The sequence below is a fragment of the Oryzias latipes genome, chromosome 18 (assembly GCF_002234675.1).
Source record: "Oryzias latipes chromosome 18, ASM223467v1".
Classification (NCBI taxonomy): Eukaryota; Metazoa; Chordata; class Actinopteri; order Beloniformes; family Adrianichthyidae; genus Oryzias; species Oryzias latipes.
In genome coordinates, this window is record NC_019876.2 from 11,351,032 (window position 1) to 11,375,549 (window position 24,518).

Here is a 24,518-nt window from a genome sequence, read left to right on the forward strand (position 1 = left end):
CTGGTTTCCCATTTATTGTTTACATCAGGAAAAAGTCTGCATGAAATCTTTCAACTCTTTAAACTATCGCTGTGGTGTGAATCCCTGCTGGTGACGCTAGGTTTATACAAGAAGCAAAAGGACACATCAAGTGCTAGAAATGTTTGACCCAACCTGTTTTCACCAGCACTCTCGTCTCACATGTTTAGCATTAACTTGTTAATGTTTTTCGGGCCTCTGCTGTTCCTGTGTGGAGCCTCCAAGACATAAACAAGAAGAGAAGATCCAAAAATACACCAAAAATGCACGTACCTTCTCCCCCATGTCACCTTTTGGTCCCTCCTCGCCCAGATCGCCCTACAAGGAGATCACACGTGGTTACATTCAGCCTGCAGGAATCAGTCAGAGCTGGAAGAAAAGCTGAGATAAGACTCCTGATTGTTTTAGCAGACAGCTCTCTCCCTGACTGTGAAACACATAAATGTGATGAATGCTTGCAGAAAAGGCTGAGCCAGAAATTAAGCAGCATTAATGCACAGTGTACATTTTCACGGATGGTTTTTCATCTTCATATCGGTCACCAAGTCATGACATTTGGTTCAAGTATGATTTCCAGTGACGGAATGCACTTTTGGGGTGTTGCAAAGGTCCTGAACTCCTTGCATCAACAATTGCAACACAACTGGAGTAAATACACTTCTTTTTTTTTTCTCCCCCTGAAAACTATTTCAACTATGAAATAGTTCACACTAAATGGTCAGGGCTCCTTCTGTCCATGATACCAGACTGGATTGATGACCAGCAGCTCTGTCATTTACCTGATCTTCCTTAGTTTCTAATCAGGAGGGGAATATTTTGAGGAATCGGATATTTGCTCGGCGGTTAGGAAGGACATTTTTGGAGAAGAATTTATGCTTCTCAATAGACTCATTTGATTGAATCTAGTGATTCCCTGAATTTTCTTTTATGGACACCATAAAGCTTCCATTTGTGGTGGAGACCACTGACAGCATGACTTTTGTAAAACTGCCCGTGTGCCTCAGAAATGAACTCTCTTTGAAAGTGCCTCTCACCCTGCATTCTACCAGATTTGCAGCAGGGGGCAACTGCATCATTTGAACTTCATTCTAAGAGGTTCCTTGTGAGTGTGCCCAATTTTTTATGTTTTGTGTATCATGTGCACGACAAACTATTTGATGCTTGCAAAGATTTCTAAACCTTTTTTTAGGCTTAATAAATAAAACAAACAAACATAGAGAGACTTGTTTTTTAAATACGAAAAGTGTACAACCTTTGACAGAGGTTTACTTCCTTCCTTTCAAAATAAAAGATGCTATGTACCGGTACAAATTAGAATCATCTCACTGCAGCAAACGTAGTGGTAGGTAGTGTGATGTCGGAAGTGATAAAAAAACAACAACTATACACTGTTTATTTTATTGTTGTTGGTGCATCTCAGCCAGAAATTCGGAAACTGTGTTGACAGACCTCAAATTGATTTGAATTGACGTAATAATTTGTCAAAATGTTTGACTTTGCTAAACTACTAATCTGCACCGCTTGATGGACTGTTGGAGCATTATGGGCACTATAGTCAGAAGCCTGGTTTAGTAAGAAGTACTGTTGGTGAACAGGTTGAATAAAGTTGGACTTTTCTGAATGTTTTTTTTACATGACGCGCTCCACAGTCTGCAGATCCCTGGGTTAGACTGATATTCATTGACATTATTTTGAAACAAAACTTTAGATTCATGTTCTAAAGATATGTGCTAGTTATTGATTTTATAAGGATTTATTAAGATGAACCAACTTGTACTAAGATAGTATCCTCAGTTTGTTCACATTGTTCTAAAATAAGTCATTTCCACTAATTACATTAGTTTTGTCACTATAAACTAAATGAACTAAAATTTGGTGCATAAAAATAAAAAAGTACAAACCATTTAATCAGAACTAGCACAAAAAAGATTATTGGAATGATTAAACAATTTTAAGTCATTCTATGTAACAGTTAGCTTTTTAAACGTATCTTTCCCTTTTTTAATGCTCGTATGGAACTCCTTGTTTCTAGATTTTCACATCTTATAAGATATTTTGTTGTGTAAAAATGACTTACTGCATTGACAGATCTTTTTACTACTTACTAGTGAATCACTTCTTAGGATTAGTGTTCTTTTCTTAGTTTTAGGTTCCCTCTTTTTGCAGTGTATGTGCTCTTTTTTCCCTAATCTATGGTCCATTCCAACCCAATCTCCAAGAAAACGGGTTGTGGGATTTGTTTTTATTTACTGTACAGATAGATTTTTTTGTGCGTATACTTTAGTATGCAGACAAACTGTAATAGAAAAAAACAGTATCACTACAAACAACTTTCAAGTTATGGATGTTTGGTGTACTTCACAAGATCTTGACTGAAGTCAGGAAGATACACATGAATGAAGAATAAAACTATGGTTACTGCTGAAGCAGAGAGATCCCTGAGCATAAAGAGAGGCCGACAGATGAAAAATAAATTATCCTGTTCAGACTTTGTGTGGGACCTGGTTATGAATTTTTTTGTGTCTTTACAAGTTCTGTTTATCATCCGCAGTGAGAAGGCAGAGCAACTTTAAGTCTAAATCTTTACAGTGCCAAGTTCAGCATTCTCCAAACTACGCTTTATCCAAAAGTCATTTGCTCGTCCTGCAATGCAGATTCAGATGGATCCAGTCTTCTATTTTTAATGGCTAGGTGGCTAGCTCTTAAAGAGACAGCACTGAAATGATACAGAATGTAACGGCCAATTTTAATTGTATGTGAGAACTGGACCCAGTGTCTTGCTTCTAGTTCCAATGTAATGAAATCAATTCAGTTGCCATCATTTTCCGATACGGATGTCGCCATGTTAGAGCCAGACAACAGCAGTAAGCAGCGATTGTTCGGAATAAGTCATCGTTTCTATGGCAACTCCACTCTCCACTCAGGAGTGAGCTTGTTGAAATTTTACACCCCTATCACTTGAAAGCAGACTCAGGAGAATCTATCAAACTTTTCAAACGTTTGACGTGAGACCACATACTTTTATCGAGGCATCTGATTGGCCAGTCTATAACTCGAATAACTTGCAATGTATAAAAAATGTCCAGCAAAAAATGAGGATTAACGAGAAACCTGTTAAAAAATGCGAGCAAGAATGGTTATTCTTGGAACCAGCGGGTACTCTCTAGGGAGTCACTCAATCCTGTTCTCATTTACAGTCATTGGTAACAGCGTACCACAACAGCAGAACATCAGCATAAAAAAACACCATGGTAGGACAAGTAGAAGTAACGTTTTTCTTTCATTTTTTGTCTGCTGGTTAAGTGGTTTTGAGTAAAACAAAGACATCTTTTATTTAGAGCTCCTCCTAAGGTAAAGTTTGTCAAACATGTGGACTTGTTCAGCAAAAAATTATGTTTAAATATTCAATAAAGCTACATATTGCAGAAACTGTACTGCAAAACACACAAAGATGACCAACCTTTGTATTCACCTAAAGAGAATTTGAGAAAAGTTTTTAACCCCGGAAAAATAAGATTATTGTACGAAAATGTTTTTTTACTTGTTATCAGTCTTTTTTTCCTCCATTAACCCTTTAACACCTGAGATGTCACTGTACACCTAAGTAACACACGCTCTTTGACTTACTGTAACTCTTCAACCATTTACGCGACCATCGTAAATCAGCCGATTCTGACATGGAGAAAAGTAGCTTTTTGCATCAATTTTGGCACTGTCATGTAACACATTACTAATCAAAAGTGTTGCATAACAGTGCAAGGCCGCTTTTCTCCACTTAAGAAAATTCTCTGGAATTACGTTTATTGCGATCAACGGTTGAAGAGTTATGTAGTCAAGAGAATCTCCAGACTGGAGTTCTTCCTCTTTCGGCTTCTCCCATCAGGGGTCGCCACAGCGAACAAGTCGCATGGTAAACTTGGCAATGTTTTTACGCCGGATGCCCTTCCTGACGCAACCTTCTCAAACCAGGCTTGGAACCGGCACAGGGGTAGAGAAGGGAACAGGGAGCAGCCTGGAGTCGAACCCTGGTTTCACGGACGGAAGGCGCCGCGAACCAGCACGAGCTAAACCGGCTCCAGACTGGAGTTAAAGGGTTAAATAAAGAAAGTTACACAGGCTAGCTATACAAAGTCAGCGTAAAAAACTTCTGCTTTCTTGAAGTTTCTTGCAGATCCTTTACCAGACAAGTCAAGCTATTAACGAAACATTGACCTCAACAATTCTGGCCATACCTTAGAGAGGAAATTCTCCAGCTTAGGTTTTGGGATCATTCAAGAGTGTCTGACAGTTAACCAAAATTACAATTTGATGGAATTTGACCCTCTGGTTGTTTCCCATTTATTGTATTCAATTTTTGCTTCATCTGACCTCCAAACGTTTGAACCAAAAAGTCTCAGTGAAAGCTGTATTCATGTTTTATATCATCCGCCTGTCATTAGAATTTCTAAAAAGTTGATTTTAATTTACAGCTTCCTAGAACTAATACATCACAGCATTGAAAGCACCTGCGAGCTGAGCTGATCGCATTGGGCTACTTGTCCGTCTGACTCCCACGGTGCTGCAAGAATGGCGATAAAGGAGGTTCTTTAGGGGGCAGTCTCATTAAAACAGACCACCAGGTATGTTGAGGAGAAAGCACACGCCCGATTCGACTGAAAATAACAGCCTCAACAGCAATTTTGTGGTCAGTGAAGCAGAATGAATCATCGCTTCCCTCCCCAGCTCTGACGGGTCGGTCAGTGCTCACACCTCCCATCCACTGCTCGTCAACAAGAAAAGGCACCGTTAGAATTAAGGTACGGAGCGAATACAAAGCTCTTCTGGGAGGTCAATGTATAAAAATAAAAAACAACTAATGAGACTTTATTTTCTGTCCTTTCTTCTGTGATTCATCTAATTGCTGACTAACCGATAGTCAGACCGACCTTTTTGAAATAATGAGGCACAGTTGCGGCACGCAAAAACCGAAAGTGCTGATTTTTCACAAGACATGCTCTAAAACGCGGTGGGATGCTTGGAATAATGTTTGGAGATCTGAATTAGCACTTTACCTTTTCACCTCGTTCTCCCATTTCACCCTGTTGAGAAAGAAAGCACAGTATTAAACACAGGACAGATCTGGGGCCAGGTTTCAAAATAACTGAAAGCCACCAAGGGTCAGATTATATCTCAGGTTAAATTTATGTTAGATTATGGGAATACGTTTGTTCAATGACGTTTTTTTAATTTCTCCTCTTAAATCAGACCCTTGATTGTAAGCTTTCTGCCCCTGCTTGATCACAAGTCATCCATAGTCCCAGTTGGATGTGACATCAAAATGATACCAATACAATAAACTCATGCTTGCAGATAAAAACAAAAGGCTAAACAACAAAACAAACACACAAGTGTCCCACAATATGTAAGTGAGGGGTGTTCAAACCTTTTACTCTGAATGCTACTTCTATCAAATTACTTAACTAACTAATGTTTATATATTGTTTTTGTCCTAATGAAGCAAATTATGCCTTTTTTGGGTAGATTTTGTAACCTCCACCGCATGGACCATTTTAGTGTTGGTGTCAAAGTTCAGATTTTAAAAGTTGGCGGAGAAAAATAAATAAATAAATTTTTGCCTTCCAAAATAACTGCAATAAAAAAATACAACTCTAATACACACCGTTAGTCACACTAGATACTGAGTGAGTTTAAATGTGTATACTTTCTCATTTTTATATATATATCTATTTCTTTGGTCAATTGTGAGAAAAGGCCACATACAAAACTGTCAAAGGAAAAGTGATACCATAAGTTTACGCAGAGCAAGTCCATCCTCACTTCCCATCATCCTTCTGTTTACAGTACCGCTAGCTTACAGCCCCTCACAGCCAAACCTAACATTACCGGTGCAACAAAAATATCGAGCAATATCAGAGCAATCCAGCCGTAGAGTTTGGAGCCAGATTCCAACTCCAACGAGGAAAAACAAAGACGTCCGTGGATCTATTCGTCTGCAAGTGGATGCATCAGAATGGAGCAGAGCAGATAGTTTCTACGTCACAAATAAGATCTTTTTTCCAAATGGCATTTTTTTTTATTTGTCTGTTCCTGATTTACAACAATTTAACTAAAGAAATACTCAGAGATGCAATTTTGAGTTTTTTTTTCTTACAAAATATGTTCATCAACAGACAAATGACCCAAGAACATGTTCAAAGCACAATTTTTTAGTGGTGTGGGTTCGTAAACCATACTTTGATTTATTTAAATGCTAAATAGAATCTCTGGCTTCAGTTGACCCTGAATACATAGTTTGGACACCCCTGATAAAAAGCAAATACAACACCTACTGATGGTAAAAATAAATAAATAAATAAAAGACAGTGAAGATGGGAGGAGAGGAAGGATCAAACAGGATTTTGGACAAGAATTACACAGTGACGGGCACACATATAAGAGAGCTACAGCACACAGAAAGAATGTGTGCACCAGACCTTGGCCCCTGGGATACCGTCCCGTCCAACATCCCCCTACAGACAGTACAACACACACACACACACACACAGTGGCTGCATTCAGTGTGATGCCAATCAAGCTAAAACTTCAAGTCGAAGATCCCAAAAAACTTGAAAAAGAATATAAACGTCGATCAGATCAGAAGCTGCTGTGGTTGATGTACAGGTGTTTAACATTTGGACGACAGTCGATAATGGAGCTGGAGACAGGAGATTGTGTATCTAACTCGCTGTGTGTGTTATTGCAGCCCTACTAATAAATTACACCCCAAAAAAAAATCTCCCAAAAAGCTCAGATGTATGAAATTGTTAAAACCACAAAACTAAATATGAAAGTAGAGAGGATAAACAAGCTGATTAAAAGCTTAATTTTGCTGCGTTGGTTCTGCAGAAGTGTGACACAGGAAAGCCAAGTCCATCTGGCGAGCGCCAGTTTGCTGTTGCTGTGAGGCTCCGTCTTTCTTCAGCTCGAAAAGAGAAACCAACCTCAGTCCCATCCGCTGCCAAAAACAATTAACCCCCTGACCTGCACAAACCTACCACATCATTACCCCTTTTAAAAGAAAAGGGGCTATTACTCATCCCATCCAGACATCTCTAACCAGATGAAGCTGATTAGTCTTGGTAAAGTGAAAAATACAACGATTAATTACTCTGATTAAAAAGTCTGTCCAAAAAGTAGATTTCTTTTTAGGATTCATTTATAGGAGGAAAAAAAAGGCATCACACTTTATGTCCCAGGTTTTGTTCCAGTATCGTCGTTTCTCTTCACGAAAACTTGTTGGGAAAATGATCCTCCAACCACACGAGTGATGAAACGTCATAAATGCTGGGACTTTGGATCATTCATCAGTTCACATATGGGAGTCATTGTCTGATGAAGGAGTCTGATTAAAAAAAAAGAATTCCCTTAAATTTGGCTAAGAAAGGTTTGCATTAGCAATCATCCCACACTTGGTGGATATCTGTGTCATGATCAATACAATGTCTGTTGGTCGAGCGACCACTGCAGCATTAACTCCTTCGCAGTCCAACTTTCTGCATGGATGGGACTTACATACCATACCAGGCTGCTTTATGATGAGATTGCACAGCAGTGGATTTATATTTCATAGGTGCTGGCAATCCCTTCTTTTTTGACAAGACTTCTGAATGGAATAAATCCATTTTACCACAGCTTCTGTTACAGTTACATGCCTCTGCCGACATGCAATCAGTTAATGATGGACAAGAATGAGAAAAGTGCCAGTCCTGGCTAACATTACGGTGGTTTATTCTTGTCACCTATATTATATTTCATTGTCTTTATCAGGAGTTTAATCCTTTATGTTTATGCAATTAACTTATTTCCAGCGGATTCTGAAGTGGAGAAAAGCAGCTTTGCACTGATATGCAACACTTTACAGTCGTGATGTGTTGCATATCGATTCAAAGTGGATCTGAAAAGCTGCGTTTCTTTGTGACAAAATCCGCTGATTTATGCTGGTGACATAAATTGACAAAGAGTTCCGGCTAAAGATTTATAACAGCGTTTTGAAAATAACGTCACTTGGATCAGCTGGATTGAGTGAGTGAGCCCAGGTTCTGACTGACTGAACACACCTGATCCAGGTGATCAGTAAATACGGAAGCAGGGTTAACTGCAAAACCAGCAGGGCAGCAGCCCCCGGTTACTTCTAGGGTTACTGTGAACACAGTTAAAGAGTCTGACTGACGGAATTATCTCTAACTCTTTGGTCTCGCTTTATGTGTCTAATAGCTCGGTGCGTCTTGAATTTGACAAAAGTTCAAAAATCGAGCATTCATTGAGGGTGTGCCTTATATAACGTGGTGCCGAAAATACGGTATTTTTTATAAATCATCCAAGTTGTCATCATTAGAACACAGTGGATTCATAAACAGCCTTTGCAAACTGCTCATATTCATTAGGTTTGTACTTGGGCAAATAGGTGACGTCCTAATGGGGGTTAAAAATAAAATAAAAAAGTCGTGAGCCTGTGTCTGAATTCCGTTTAAATCCAGAGCACTGGATAGTGAGTGAATCTAACCACTTTATTTGTTTTATCAGAGACATTTTTCTATCAGAAGTGAAGCTAGTGTCTGTTTTTCTAGGCACTGCAAGTCTGCAGCTGCAGTTTCGCCCCCCGTGTGTTTCCAGCGCATTCAAGGCAGAGACTGGAAAATGTACAGGAGGGGACCAACCTCCAGCATCTTCACACGGCAGAACATAACCGAGTCAGAGCAGATGATTCGTCCTCTGCGTCCAGTTTTGGAGTCCAGTGTAAACCTGACATGAATTGGAAGTGCATGCAAGCTGCTTCTGGCTGGTAGCAATTAAAGCCAATCTTTATGCAAAGAAGATGCACCGTTTTATTGACCTGGAAAATGAACAGCAAAAAATCCAAATGCAGGCCAGGATTTAGAAGAGAATCTACCTTTTTAAAGTTGATTGAAAACAAACTACATTCACTAAATTAAAAAAAGCGATTTAATTTATCGTTTCATTTAGAGTTCTTTCTCTCCCACAGCTTTACTTATTTGTCCTAAAGCATTCATTAAACTTACAAGCACGCTATTTCATTGAGACATTTTGGTGAGAGGATTAAGCACTCCAATTTTGAGCTGTGTTCTTTCCGCTTTATTATGGAAGTAAAACGAGTCCTTCATCTTTGTGCGTGCTGTCATTTATAGTTGTTAAAAAAACAAAAAGAACCAAAAATCTGTTGTAATGTGACAAAGCTTTGACATTTTCACAGATTCCTCTTCAGACTAACAGTTTAAATGCATATTTTTGCAGAAATAAAATATGTTCAATAAAATTCTTACAGTGCCCACAAAAAAGTTATAACGTTTGGGCAAAAAAGTGTTCAGGCACCTGTATGAATCAACTGTGAGCGTTTTGCTGAAATCAGCTCGGCGTGTGAAAAGATTCCCGAGCAGCCAAATGCATATTTGCGGTTAGGGTTCGAGGATCCAGCCTTTAGTGGTTTCTATTTAATGAAATATGATTTCAAACAGGGAAAAAAAAGCCTTTAGAAGTATTTCAATAAGAGAGGTGCCACACAGAGCCCGAGAGATCAAATGAAACTGATATTGGTATTTTAGGATCAAATGCTATCAGCTGTCCTTTAGAATATGATTTCCAAAATCTGTGTGCGTAAAAAGGGGAAGAAAACATTTTAAAGTATATATTTATGTTTTTTAAAAATGAAGGGTCGAAAGAAAGTCGGAAATAACTAGAAAACTAAAAAGGATCAGCAACTTCAAAAAGTGAATTCATTAATAAATCTTAAAAAATATGATCTTACCTTCTGTCCATCAACACCGGGAATTCCGGGAGGTCCTAAAGATCCCTGGGGAAAAAAATAAATGTGTTTATATATTGAACCAAACAAACATTTAGTTAAGGCTGGGAAGTTTTTACATGTTACTTTTCACTCATATAGTAACTTAAAGTGACCTCTCTATTTATTTATTAATGAAATGAATATGAAATTAAAACCGTGAGTGGTGTTGAAGGGCCCCCCTTTCACACGGCTTCACTGGCTGAGTGGCTGCTACAGACCCCTCACTCTCCCCCTGTGTCCCTGCCACCCTGGTCATAGCTGCATGATACATGTTCATGCAAAACAAAAAATATTTTTTTCAAAAAGGCAACTTTTCTGTTTGCTTTATTAACATATCGACCATTCTTTGTTTTGGTCATCTGGGGGGGTTATGGAGTTTAAATTTGGAGAAAGTACTAAAGGTGATTTTTTTTTTTTAACTCCAAGATGGCGGTGTATTCCCAAGTTCAAAGGTCAACAAAACATTGATTGTGGTTGTAGACCTAATCTTGTGGCATGTGTGTGATATTTCATGTTTTCATTGTGCGAAAATGGAAAAATCGGCAAATTTGATACTTTGCCACAAAATGTGGCCATCCCATAATAATTTCACATTTTCTTGGGATGTGTTTTGGTTACTTTGTTTTTAACCTTTAAGGAATTTTGACCCACACTCTGTGAGGTCATCATTAACTTGCAATGTGTGAACTTGAACACGAGAGTTTTGAACATGGAAGCCCATATACTGCACGCATGTTTCCATGGACTTTTCATTGAGAAAGGTCGCTTGAACGTTCGTTTCCAAAGCCCATTGTGAATGCAGCCGATTTATTTATTTACTCATTTTAGCATTCATTTATTGTTTATAGAATTTCAAATTTCTCTACACTATTTCTGTTTACAACATATCTGAGGACCCAAAACTGAAATTTGCTCAATTGTGGTGAAATTCTGCAAATTGCTGTCAATTAAAAATTCTGTCGCTGATGATTTCAAGTCTGTCTGAGGTAACAAAACAGTTAAACTTGCATAAATCTATACTGATCAAAGTAGTTTTACACTGACGTGAAAAAAAAGTTTATTCGTTTGGTTGGAGCAGCCAAGTCAGGCCTCAGATTTCAACCCAAGCTAGATGCTGACATGAAACTCAATCAATCCACTCGAGTGAGATAAAAACTTTGGACCATTTGTATGAAGAAGAGTTGTCCAAAATTCCTCAGAATTGTGTAAGACTCATCAGTGGTAACAGCACACCTCTCTTGGAGTTTCCAGTAAAGTTAAATGTCTTTTCCAAGCCTCTGCGTGTGAGTCGTTACTGAATTCATTTGAGCAAACTCTCAAAAGCTTTAACTGGGAGTCGTTTTGTTCGATTGCTTTGGACTGCGAATCACGGCTTCACATGCGCTTTAGCTTTCATTACTTCTGCTCTCATATTAGCGGTTTGCTTACGCTCGTCTGTGGGGTTTGGTTACATCCAGTGCAGATGTGTGAGAACGCGGCGCACAGTAGCAACAAAGAGGGTCCTCTATGTCTGAGTGTGAGCCTGTTTTGAAAAGACGGACTGATCAACGCTCTGTTCTTTATCACAAAACGGCAACCGATGAGTCACCGAGGTGATGAAACCTGAAGGGCTCCCGAAGTGGCCCCCCAGGGCCGAACCCAGCAGTCGACCAGCGGCAGATCTAATTGATCAGCCTCAGGGCCTGGTTTATGAGTCATTAACACTGCGGTATGTCATCGTTGACCCCTCCACATGCTCTCCCTTCCCTCACCCCGCCCCGCCTGCCGACAGATGACAGCAGACAGGAAATGTCTGATTGGGTTACGCTGAACAAACACTGGCAGCTACCTGACGGCTGGATATGGCTTACATCTGTTCTCCACATCAGCCCGCGTCGCAGCACTTAACTTGGGGTTCTCTGCTCTCCGTCTCCGGCCCTGTCGCTCCTTCGCTTTCCTCCCCGTGTTTATCTGCCCTGACTGTGGCTCTCCTTCTCTAATCTCCAGGTAAACACATTTAACACCCTAAATATTTTCACAACCACCTGCGTGACCCGACTCCGGTTCCCATCGAAGCCAAACAAATATCCAAATGCTAAGGACATTTCTGATTTGTATCAGAGCCCTAATTATTCAAAGAAAAAGAGGACTGGATTAAATAAATAAAAAAGGGATAAAGATGTTAACCAAAGCTGGGGAAGAGGTCATTTCATAGAAAAAAGTTTAGTTTTCTGTAACTCACCTTTGGCCCTTGTGGCCCCTGGGGTCCCTGTAAATTAGAGGGGAGAGAAAAGCAGAAAAATTTTATATCGCACGAAATAATATCACAGTCTCCAAAGCTGGGAAATGGGCAAAGCTGTGGAAGGATTTCACACAGCAAGTGAAGACCTTTCCAGGCAGGAATGAATCACAGTCATTCCTTTGTGTTTTTCTGCAGCAAACACTGGAAATCCTCCTTTTCTCTGAGCCGTAAACTCCCTGAACAGTACAGTTGTGCCTATTTTCTTTGGTTTGTTTTTAATTGCAGAGCACTGTGAGCTGGTCATAGCATGAAAGCACTTTTTTTTTTTAAATCAAAGTTTGATTCGATTTGAGAAGTGATTTAATTTCTCTGGGTAATCCTTACCTGTAAAAACGGGTCGGATTCGGTAAAAGGTATAACCTTAAAAGTGGTTAAAATTTGGGGAAAGTGTTTGTAGCCATAATGATTAGGATAAGGAAAAGAATATTCAAATCTTGATGAACACGACTTGGATCTAAGTTTATCCTCTTTGAGATGGATCCATCTATTACCCATCCTCACTTTCCTATGGAACCGAAGGATGGTTCCAAATTCTTTAAAAATCATTTTTCTTGTCTCTTTTCCTTTACCCTGTCATAAAATGTCAAAAGGAATCAGAATTCAATTACATATGTGACTAAGCTTTTCCGGCAGTAACATATAGTTAAGCGCATAAAGCTGGGCTACAACAAAATGCACTTACAACATCATTCAAAGCAGGTATAATCCCACAGAAACTGCAAAAAAGGTTTTTTTTTTTTTTTTTAAAAAAAGAGTTATTAAAGAGCCATTCTAATAAAAATGTTTTTGGTGTTAACATTTTCTTGTAGAATTTTCTAATAATGGAGTATATATGTAAAAAAAAATTTAGCTGAAAATTGCATTTCTGAGTTTTTCTATACTCAACTAAGAGACGCATTTCTAATGAACTCCTGCCACCCTGCAGATACTATGTTCTAGAAAACAATGCAGGTTTCTTTAATTTTGGCTTAAAATGGCATAATCGTAATTAAAAGACCACTGGAAACGCTTTTGAAATAAATTAAAAGATGATCAGAAAGGTCTTTGGAAAAAGGCAATAAAGCAATCTTTGGATTTTTTTTGCAAGTTTGCTAGATTTGAAATCTGTTCAATCCTATTAAGGTCATTTCCTTCATTACATAATCATTTTTTTCAAAAAAGATCTTTTAGTCTTTTGTAAAATCCAGGTTACATGCTGGACGTGTCACTGGTCCATCATGAGCTAAACTGAAATCCCTTCATTGACACCTTCACACTCCCTTTGGACTCAGGATCTTTAGGGAATCAAGCCATTTGGCTCCTCATTTGCATTTGAGTGGAGGCCAGGTGGACCTCATGCCCTTCAGGCCTTCTGCAACAGGAGCATCCAGGTTTAACTCATTCCAATGTAACTGTCAGAAAACACGAACCCTGTTGACTGTAAAAGCGTAAAAAAAATATCCTGGGGAGGAGGAATTAACGTTTAAAAATGTAGACAGTCAGCAGAAATTTCTCTGCACAAGCAGCAAAGTTTGGCCAACATATGACTTCATAACGATTTGTTGAATCAAATCATTCGTTTTTGAAACGAGGCAACCGCCCGATAATTCTAACTAAAAAAAAAACTTTCCTCTTTTTTTTGTTGTTGTTGTTTTTTTATTTCCCAAAGGCCTTTAAAAAATCCCCGCTGCAGATAGTTCTCACATTTACAAACATGGCCCACACAGTTGCAGCTCATTTATGGTGCATTCCTTCTGTGCTTCTAACAAAACCTCAAGGATGAACTTTCAGCATCCAACCAGCCAAAAGAAAAGGTTTCCTCCCGCTTGACTTTAAAAGCCTTTGTTAGCTCTCCTCAGTAGGGTTTGGTAAACATCTTTATAACCCATGAGGTATGTGCAAGCATGTGCCGCTCGCCTGAGTGCTAATTAACTTGGCTACATCTGAGAGCACTCAATAGCTACTTGCTGAAAAAGATTTAAAAAAAAAAAAATTCAAGAAGTCTTGAGGAAGTCTAAACTCTCTTGGACCATTTGTATGAAGAAGAGTGCCTAAAGGAGATTACAACTTGTATATTTGTTAATATCTGAATTCATCCAAGGCTTATTTTGACACAAAATATGTATTTCTAAGGGATATTTTAAAAACTTGGACTATCCCAGCGCCGGATGGGCTGCCCATCTGCACCTGGGGCTGGGATCGGCCCTTCCCTGGCTCTGGGACGGGACGGGACAACCCTCTCGGGGCCCCCGGTCGCTCTGGGTGTCACCCGCTTCGGCTGCGGGGTCTGGGGTGGGGTGGGGGGCTTGTCGGCCCTGTCCTGTGGGGGGGCGTTCTGGGGGGGAGGGGGGGCCCATTATTAGTACGGGTCGGGGGGGCTAGCGGGTCGGGGTCTCCGCTGAGGCAATCAGTGGTTGCCTCGGCCGGTTGGCCTCCTCGGTCCCGTCGAGGCCTGACCAGAGCTCTTCTAGGGCCGGCGTCTGGGGGTGGGGGCCTGGGCTTGCTCCGGGGGGGGGCGACGCTTTCTGGCTCCTCTCTCTCTGTGTGGGGTGGGTGGTGCCGGGCCTGGGGTGTCGGCGCCTCCGGGGGTGGGCCCCTGGGCTGGGTGGCCCTGGCCCCTTTGCTGGGGGTGGGCTGGGGGACGGCTGTTTGACCACCGGGGGACAGTCTACCAGCTGTCCCCAACTTACCCCCTTCCTTATATAACCTCATATTAGGGTGAGGGGGTGGGGGGTCTAGCCTGCGATGCGCCTTGGGGGGGGGGCTACTTGGGAGTGGCCCCCCTCCTATGGTTGCCGTATGGAGTGGGCCCCCCCTCTTTCGGTTTTATTTGCACCTTAGACATGTAGGGTCCTTGGTAGGGGGGGTGCTTGGACATCACTGCAAGCAAGCAGCAGATGTCCTCCTGGCACCCTACCCGCCAATTTTAACCGCACCTTAGACATTTAGGGCCCCTTGGTGTGGAGGGTGAGGGGACATCACTGTGAGTAATCAGGAGATGTCCCCTTAGTGCCCTACTCGCCAATTTTAACACACACACATGCACACAAACACCCTCTCAAACACCCATACACGCACACACATTTTACAAGGAAGGTGGGACCTGGGTCCATCTGTCCCCTACCCCTTCCCTGGTGGGGGGTGCGGGCCCCTTGGCGATGGCGGCTGTGTCCCTTGGGTGCCGGCTCCCTGGGCCCGGCGGTGCTCTCTCCGCACGGTGGGGGGGTTCATATTACACCTGAGCCGGGGGTGTTCGTGTCCCTGGGGGGTGGGTCCTGGTCCTTGCCCCTGGGCGCTGGGCCCCGCCAAACTTCCAACATGGCCGAGCCTGGTCGGGCCATATTTATAACATCCCTTGTGGGCCGCCCTTTTTTCCCCGGGGTTCCCCCCTCCTGGGCGGGGGCGGCGGGCCCCTGCTTTGCTCCTACCTGGACCAACCGTGGGCCGGGTGGGTGGCTGCCTGGAGTGCGGAGCGGGTCTCCCTTGGGGGGGTCCTGGCTCGTACCTGGGGTCGGGGCGGGGGGATGCCCGGAACTCCTGGGTGGTGGTGGGGTGCTCGTCTGGGGCTGTGGGCGTCCCTCTCCGGTGGGGCCCTGCGTTGGGCTCTTCCGGCGCGGCGGGGGGCTGCTTTCCTGGCTGGGCTGGGGCGGCGCTCTCTTTCCCTCTGCGCCTCCCTGCTCTCTGGGTCTGGGGGCCTCGCGGCGGTCCTGCTGGCCCTGGCCTGGGTGGCGGTCTTGGTCGCCCGGGGGGCGGTTGTTCCCTGCCTGTTCCCGTGTGGCGTTGGGGGGGCTCCGGCTGCCGCTGCTGCTGCGGCGGGGGTATGGGTGTGGGGGTGGCTGGGCGCTCCTCCTCCTTTTCACATTCCACCATCCATTTTAGAAGAACATAAACACTCACCTGAGCACAGGTGTTAGCTCACCTTTGCACTAATAGTTTGCATGATTGAATGAATGAAAGATATCACACTAGTTGGTTTAAAGGCATAGGTATGCGTTCGTGAACACTATCTGTTTTGTGTGCATGTTGACATGTGGACATTTTTGCGGCTAGCAGGTGTGTTGATAATATTTGAGTGTGTGTGAACAGGCCCCGCCCTTTTTGTACTACATTTGAACCGTACCGTAACGATAAACAACCAGTAAACCTGTCTGCTCTATGCTGCTTCATGGTCTTACCCCCCTTCCCCTCCTATTATCACCCTCCTACCCCCCCCTCTCTCTAACGTCCCTCTCTCTTCTTCCCCTCTTTCCTTTTCCGTCCGGTCCAACACCAAAGATTTTCAAACATGATTGAAATTAATAAATTTTGGCCTCAATTACAAAAGGGGTTTATTCAGACATACCTTTGGTTTGTCTGAAGATGAATAACCCCTCTTGTTAAAATAAAATATGTCCAACACAAGAGGCCCTCAGCTCTCATCTGTTTGCCTAGCTGTTGGACAGGACAAGTTAAAAAAAAAAAAAAAAAAAACTTGGACTATCCCATTGAAGAAATCACACAATCTAGAAATGTTCAGCTCAAATATATAAAATATACATAATATTCAAGCTGTAAATGCAGAAAAATGAAAGCTTCCTCTTCGTTTAGATGACTTGGAGATGCAAAACAATGCATTGATTGTCTGGTCAGTTCCCACACTCAGGCTACAGTCCTTCATTGAGAGCGTTTGGAGGACTTCCTTCAACAGAAAAGTGTGCAGCTCCTGCTCGGCATTTACCGGAAAACAAATTTGTGCTGATTGAAGCACACAAAAAGCTCAGAGTCTGAGCTTTCAGGGAGCCTTTTTAACCCCCAGATTAAGTTTCCCCTTAAAGCCTTTACGGTATTTTTCTTGTTTTTTGTCATGATTATTTCAAGTTTAGAAATAAATTCATCATTTTGACAGTCAATTTTTTTTATATTATAAAACAGCCATCTCAAGGTTAGCATAACAGTGTCCTGTAGGGACTGTCGGTGCATGTGGTTTGCCAGAATTGAGTGTCGTTTTTCAGACTTTTTTTTAAACAACGCTGGATTTATCGCTATTCCAATCACTAATAATGCTGACTAGCTATCAAGAAAAAGACACAACAGTCAGTAAATCATGTTTACAAAAAAAAAAGGTAGCTTAAAGAAAGTCCAGGTAAAGTACCTGCATGGAAGCTCAGAGTTCCTTTAAGCTGTGATGACAGAGACGAGTGAAACAGTATGCTAACCTACAGTCTGAGGGACCCACTTTTTGCTGATGATGGAGGACACATATTAAAAAAATTAGGCTTAAATATGCATTTCTGATCATTTCTTTATTCAAATTGTTGTGAATCAGGAGCAGACGAAAAAATGCTGTTAGAAAAATATCATATTTGTAACATATAAAATACAACAGGCTCCAACTGTTGCACTGTCATGTTGGGTTAGGGGTGTGAGGGCCTGTAAGCTACTGAGAGAGCATCTAAACAGAGAGCTCTCAGTTATGGGTGACGGGAAGAGGGGGTGAGGTTCCTCTGTGCCAACAATTCTGCCCAAAACTCAAGTGAATTTTTAATAAACTCCTGCTGCTCTGCAGAAACTTTATCCTAGAAAATGACACAGGTTTGTTGATTTTGGGTAAAAACAGTGTCATCATTATTGAAAGATCACTAGGAACGCTTTTACAATAGAACAAATGATGATCGTAGTGGGTATTAAAATACTTCTGATGCTACGTTCACACCACTCAATGCGCGTTTAAGCAACCTCTTCCAATCAAAAGTCTACGTAAAGGGGTAAATTGCTGAGGTTTTTACTACCGTTTTCTGGCTTTACGTACAAATCATGCGTATATTTAACGCACGCTGAAAGTTATGCCAGTTGGACTTTGACCACTCAAGATCTCAGAGTTGGTAGTCACATATGGATAGTGTCCCTTTTTAATCACTGAACTGCCAACTGTATGAACATTGATCTTGAAGGAGAAATAAATAATCGCAGTTTGTGCCCTGCCGGAATGATATGATGCTAAGTCGTTCATAAATCGGAAGGGAGCTGTGACAGAAAAAAGCCTGGAGCAAGATTTGCCCCACTTTATTTTGTCATGGGTAGCAACAATCAATCCAGTGTGAACACCATATGCTAAAATAGCTCAAGCGTGTTCTTGAACGCGCAACACATCCATAGTGTAGACGTAGCTTGAGAGTCAAACCTCAAATAATAGGATAAACTTTTAAACATTTATAAGCGATAACTTTCATGATTTTGAAAGAATTCGATTCCATTTTATTCTGAAAAACCCTATCTTAAATAGGTTTTTTTAAATTTCCTTAAAGGGAGGGTTTGTGTCAAGGACCGATTGTTTGAAGTTACTTAAAGAAAAAACAGAAATGCATTTATTCCCAGATATAACATGTACCAGAACATTGGTGGCGTCCTCCAGCATGCCCCTCACCGTTCGCTGCTGCTTGTGTTTTGGCTTCACATAACAGAAGAAAATATTGGCCAGGGACACGCAAATACTAATGCTTCACCCAATGTATGTTCTGATTAGATTTCTGCATGGCTGAGCTGCATTGTGGGTAACTTCAGAGCATGTCTCAGGACCTAAGAATAGCACTAAAAAAGGCTTTTCTCAGTCATGGATGGAACATATTTGGACTTATGAAGTCCTCCTTTGAGTCAATCATGTTGCAAATGAACACTGCGTGTTAGACTGCAAGCAGCCCCAAAGGAACCCTATGGCACTGATGATTTGGAGTCCCGAAAAATAGTTCCTTTTTCTTCCATGTCGTCTTTTCACAAGCTCCCCCTCCTCTTTGTTGCTCCACACGGGCTTAATCCTGCTAACCAGCACCACATGTCCTGGAAGGCTGCAGGAAAACTCTGGAATCGACTTCTACCTTGTTAACAATTGCAGTGACATCAAAAACACAAAGCTGTGTCAAGTGCTGCAGCAGCACCGCATAAGGAGGGGATAAATGTTGCTCAAGTTAAACGGTATCTTTTTAGTCCACCTTTGGAAAGGGGGTATTTGGGTATTCCTGCTTATTTTCTTTTCAGAGAGCGTGGACTGAAGGGGTGTTTTCTATTTGATGGCTTTTTTTGATCCTGGTTTTTGGAGGTCAAACAAGGATCTCTCTACTCCCAAATCTTGCATTGTTTAGAACCAAACATTTGAGTTTTGGTCAAAATGTTGGATTTTGGTTCATCAATGTTCTGAGCTGCTTTTATATCGCTCATGTTCATCTGTTTTAGCCACTTTTCAAGAAAAACTTCAAATTCAACTTTATCTATAAAGCGTTTTTCCTGTTGCAGAACACCTCAAAGAGTACATATATCATAATAAAAAAAAATAAACAGGGAGAAACAGTCCATAAAATCAAATTAAAACATGAGGCAAGGCGAGTTTATTTGTATAGCAGAAAAGGAGAAAATGTAAAGTGAAGATAAAAAAAAAAGTCCTTTATATATATTCAAAGCATTCCCAGTGTTCTTTTAATTATGATTATGCAGTTTTTTGTCAGAATCAAAAATCCTATAGTTTTCTAGGACATAGTTTCTGCTGAATGGCTGTAGTTCTTTAGAAATCCACCTCCTATCATCTATCTATGAGCCAAAAGCAGAATTACACCTGAGGATTCTGGGAGGATCATAAACTAAATGCAGTTCTAATTAAAATGAAGTTCCAATTCCATTGAGACATTTATAAACTAACAAAAAAGAAATATTTAAATCGATCCTAAAACTGATGTGCTCCTACTTTCTGATCCTTTTAGAGAAGCCTGCATGGGAGTCTTGAATTCAGGTCATTTAACTCAACTGAATAAACACCAACAATTTAGATTTTAATACAACAATTTCAGGAGGAAATTTTATGATCATAAACTTCACATTTACGCCAAAAAGAAGTTGGATGTGAACGCTCTCAGCTGCTAACTGAGTAGAAAGGGGATAAAAGCTGAGCATCCGACGACATAAAAGCAGGAACGTTTGACGGCAGACGTCACTGATCTAACAAAGGATTAGCAGCTTTAACGTCTTAGTTCATGCCGTTAATAAATGCTTAAGCCTAGTTTATTTTTAATGTCCATTTAGTCACAATCCACCCATTTTCTGCCCATCGTGGAAAAAAGGTCAAAAGGACCAGAGATAAAAGCACCTGAGTGCACTTCCTGTCATTACTCTGTTTGGTTCCACTGCAGTGGTGAGAAATGTGACCGCTTTTAAATCATGGCCTTCCTTCCTTCCTTTCCGTAATCATTTTGACCTTTTCAAAATCATGGCTCTTACTTGTATTTAATCAAACACACCAAATATTACCCACTTCCCATTGACAGGGACAAAAATCTTCAGATGAATGAAGAATTTATAAGAACAATTTTTAGATGTTCATCATGAAATTATTAAAAAATAAGAAAGCCAAATAAAAGATATTTTGAGCTTCTGGAAACACACAGGATTAAACTCTGAAAATATATTCTACCAAAATATGTTTTTTAACAAAAAATGATTACAATCTGATATTTCACGTAGAAAATTTTTGAAAAATTCTCACCATGGCTCCTGATTCTCCTGTGTTCCCTGGATCACCCTATAGGGCAAAAAAAATCTTTTTTAATGAAAGCTAAGCAGTGGTATGAAGACACAAATATGTATAATGCAGTAGGTACAACTCTAAATCACACAAAGGAGATCCAAAAACCAAAGTTATGCAAAGATCTGGATCAAAGACCCATGTGTTAATGTCATTAAAGAATCAGGAAGTAGGGCAACATAGCATACACTTTTGGAAATTCAGTTTTATCCAAGTCTCTATTCTCCCTTTTTAAATTTGACACAAACCCAAAGTGGCAAATGTTGCAGTTCCTCCAAAGACCACTAGAGACAGATTGCAGTCAGGAGCAGTTAACCAATGACTCACATGTTTAAAAATAAAAGTCCAACATTATGCGTAAAATGAACCAATGTGTTAATGTTTGTGAAGCTTTTAAATTATATATATTTGTATCATCCATCCATCCATCTTCCTCCGCTTATCCGGGACCGGGTCGCGGGGGCAGCAGACTGAGCAGAGATGCCCAGACTTCCCTCACCCCAGCCACTTCCTCCAGCTCCTCTGGGGGGACCCCGAGGCGTTCCCAGGCCAGCCGAGAGACGTAGTCTCTCCAGAGTGTCCTGGGTCTTCCCCGGGGCCTCCGCCCAGTGGGACATGCCCGGAAAACCTCTCCAGGGAGGCGTCCAGGGGGCATCCGGACTAGATGCCCGAGCCACCCCAGCTGGCTCCTTTCGATGTGGAGGAGAAGCGGTTCTACTCAGAGCTCCCAGCGCGTGACCGAGCTTCTCACCCTATCTCTAAGGGAGCGCCCAGCCACCTTACGGAGGAAGCTCATTTCAGCCGCTTGTATTCGGGTATTTGTATCATTTATGAGAATATATTTTTATTATCTGTTTTGATTTAGATGTCAGATTTACAGATTTTAGAGTCCTGTTTTCTTTTCTGTTGCAAATCAGAGTAGGATGCGATGGATGGAGTGATATTTCTGCCACAAAGTTACACACAAGACTTTCTAAGTTGCAAGTGAAAATATTAAACATTTGTTTTTCAATAATTTTTATTCTGCTTCGATATTGCTTTTTGCTTTCCAATTTTTTTGGCTTCCAAAAACGTTTTTTGCATTTGCAAAACAGATGTTTTTGCATGCGTTGTGTGTCATCTCACATTTTTCCCATCTTTGATTTTGCTGAGTTAACTTTCATTTTGACGTGACAAAGCTGCCATCAAACAGCTGCTGATCGGTCCAGATTCTCACCAATCAGGTGTTTCTGTCTCATATTGATGGTACTTGGAGGCAGACATGGACTTAGGACTTTGTGTCGGTTCTGTCTGAAAGGGATTCTGCCGTTTTCAACCATTCAGGCCCGTTTCTCTCATAGTTAAACCCAGAAGGAGCAGCAAAGCAGCTAAAACCCAAACAAGTTTTGTATTTATTCATGTCACAGTAGTGACCAACATGTTTAAAATGTCTGCAGCAGGAAAAAAATGTCAGAGCTCCGACTCCGTCCAGAAGTTAAACTTTTTAAGATTTGTATCTGAGCTATTTTATTTTTGAAAAAAACTGAGATGACACACAACGCATGCGAAAACATTTTTGGCGGTGGCAATAGCGGCAGTCATATCACGCTAAGTCGCGCTCAAACAGTGGTCAGCAAAGTCAAAGATAAGACAAAAGCGAGATTTGACACAACGCATGCTGAAACATGTGCTTTGCAAATGCAAAAAAGCAAAAAAACGTTTTTGAAAGCAAAAAAAGTTTTTTGAAAGCAAAAGAAAAATATCAAAGCACAATAAAAAATTATTGAAAAGCAAAGATTTAATATTTTCACATGCAACTTAGAAAGTTTTGTGTGCAATGTGGTGGCAGAAATATCACTGGAAGTGGCTGAAAGGCAAATAGGTAGAAGAATCTAAAATCTGAGATCAGAGATTATGTGTACAGTGTTTAACATGTCTTCAGTTTGAACAACTAACTTTATGAGATTGGTGAGTGAGGGTGACGTCACTCATAGGAAATAGTTTGTTTCCAGCATCAACCAAATAAAGTCAGCCTGTATTTTGCCACCATGTTGGAGCCAGAAATCATTTCCAAGCAGCAGTGATCAGTCCAAGTTGGTCTGAGTTATCATTTCTGTGGCAACCCCTCTAGCCAATCAGGTGTGAGCATGAAAACCTATCAATCAAACACGCCACCTACTTTTATTGACACATTTGATTGTTCAGTGTATAACTTGAATAACTCGCAATACAGAAAATATATTTTAAAAATTGAAATCTATGGGATTTTGGCTTCTTGGAGCCAGTGGATACTTCCTGTTTTGTTGAGGGGGAGGAGTCACCCAGTCCAGTTCTCTTATAAAGTCAATGCTTTAAACCAAAACATTCTTATCATCTTGGTCTATCTTAAAAGAAACAAATCTTTCTTTTTCATGTAATCAGAAAGTACAGAAAGTTTTTCTTTAATAAAAAAGACAAACATGAAATAAATGGAAAAGCAGATCATTCTTTCGTTTCCAGAAACTGCACTCGGAGTCCAACGACCCAAAAATTCTTTGTCAGTGTGCACAGCAGCCAGTAAAGCTCAGATTTGCAAGACATCCATCATGCCGTCCACCTGCAGCTTTGACTCCACACATCCAGCAGCTTCATTGTTGTCTCTGCTTTTGATTCAGGCTTGGCTCAGGCGTCCGTTCTTCACTAAGCCATAATTCTTGTCAAGCTCCAACCTCCACATTTCAGTGATGCTTGCAGGACTAAAATTCTCCTCTCTCCAAGTCATTCATGACAAAAACTATCAGATAAATAAAGCGACTTGAAAACAAGTGCAAAACTTTATGAAAAAAATAAAATAAATTCAACATTTGTGTCTTCAACTGCAAGAGCCGACAGGAATAATAATAAAATTCTTGGAATTAAGCACATAAACAACACTTAATGCATTTGCGCTACTCCTGCGATCTTTGCCAAGACAACACAGATGGAGCCCACAACTGGTTTTATGGCTGAACATAACTGACAAACTCTCTGTTCCTCTCTCCCAGCGTTCACATAAACTAGACAGAGAACAGTGACAGACTTAAAGATGTGGAAAATGCTTCAATAAAAATGATAAATATACATCCAAAAGTAAATCTATTCAGTTGAATGTTCCCCAGGGAGCCTTTAGTTTCAGTTTTTGATGTTTAAATGTTATGGTAATGAGCTGCAAAGTGACTTGCTGAGATTCTTTTTTCTTTTTAAAAGATGATATTAAACCTCAAAAGAAGAAATAAAAATGGATGTGACTTAAAAGGAAACTAAATAGGGTCCTAAACACTTACTGGTAGACCCGGCACGCCACGGGGTCCATCTTTTCCTGTGTCCCCTGGGGGCCCCCTTGGTCCGGGAGGACCCGGTGGCCCCGGTGGTCCAGGTGGTCCTGCTTGGCCTTGATCTCCCTGGATGTCAAAAGAACACATAGCGGGATTGGTACATTATGACATTACTGGATCCACGAAGGCTGCAGCCCCCACAGTTAAACAATGATAAAGAGGGGAGTGGAATGATCTCATGGGTGGCTTTGGCCTTCTTCCACTCATAACTACGGGTAGAGTTTTGTATTTTGAAGCCATTAATAATCCTTAAAAATGCATGCAAACCTAAATGGACTTTGTATTAGGCATGTAGTGAAAAAAAACCCCCACACATTTGTCAGTGAGGGGCTGCATTAATCAGTGAGGAAATGCTAATAATGTGTGGTCCATTATTGTACTGAATTACAAGAAATTCTAAGAAAATATGAAGAAATCTAACTTGCAGGGAAAATGTTTTGATTGGTGCCAGAAGTGTAATTCATTTTGTTTTAATAAAACATTTTGAGAGACATTTTCATTTTTTATTTCAACCATAACAGA

General features: G+C 40.9%; 1 protein-coding gene across 1 annotated transcript in view; it reads right to left on the minus strand.

The window, feature by feature from the left end:
* col25a1 (collagen type XXV alpha 1 chain) overlaps positions 1 to 24,518 on the minus strand; it is a 201,482-nt gene that overhangs the window by 38,769 nt on the left and 138,195 nt on the right. Inside the window, exons 8-14 of the mRNA XM_020711604.2 lie at positions 23,946 to 24,062; positions 20,626 to 20,661; positions 12,081 to 12,107; positions 9,821 to 9,865; positions 6,492 to 6,527; positions 5,070 to 5,096; positions 292 to 336 (exon numbers count right to left, since the gene is read on the minus strand). Of these exons, the coding sequence (XP_020567263.1) occupies positions 292 to 336; positions 5,070 to 5,096; positions 6,492 to 6,527; positions 9,821 to 9,865; positions 12,081 to 12,107; positions 20,626 to 20,661; positions 23,946 to 24,062 (333 nt within the window). The remainder of the gene's footprint in view (positions 1 to 291; positions 337 to 5,069; positions 5,097 to 6,491; positions 6,528 to 9,820; positions 9,866 to 12,080; positions 12,108 to 20,625; positions 20,662 to 23,945; positions 24,063 to 24,518) is intronic.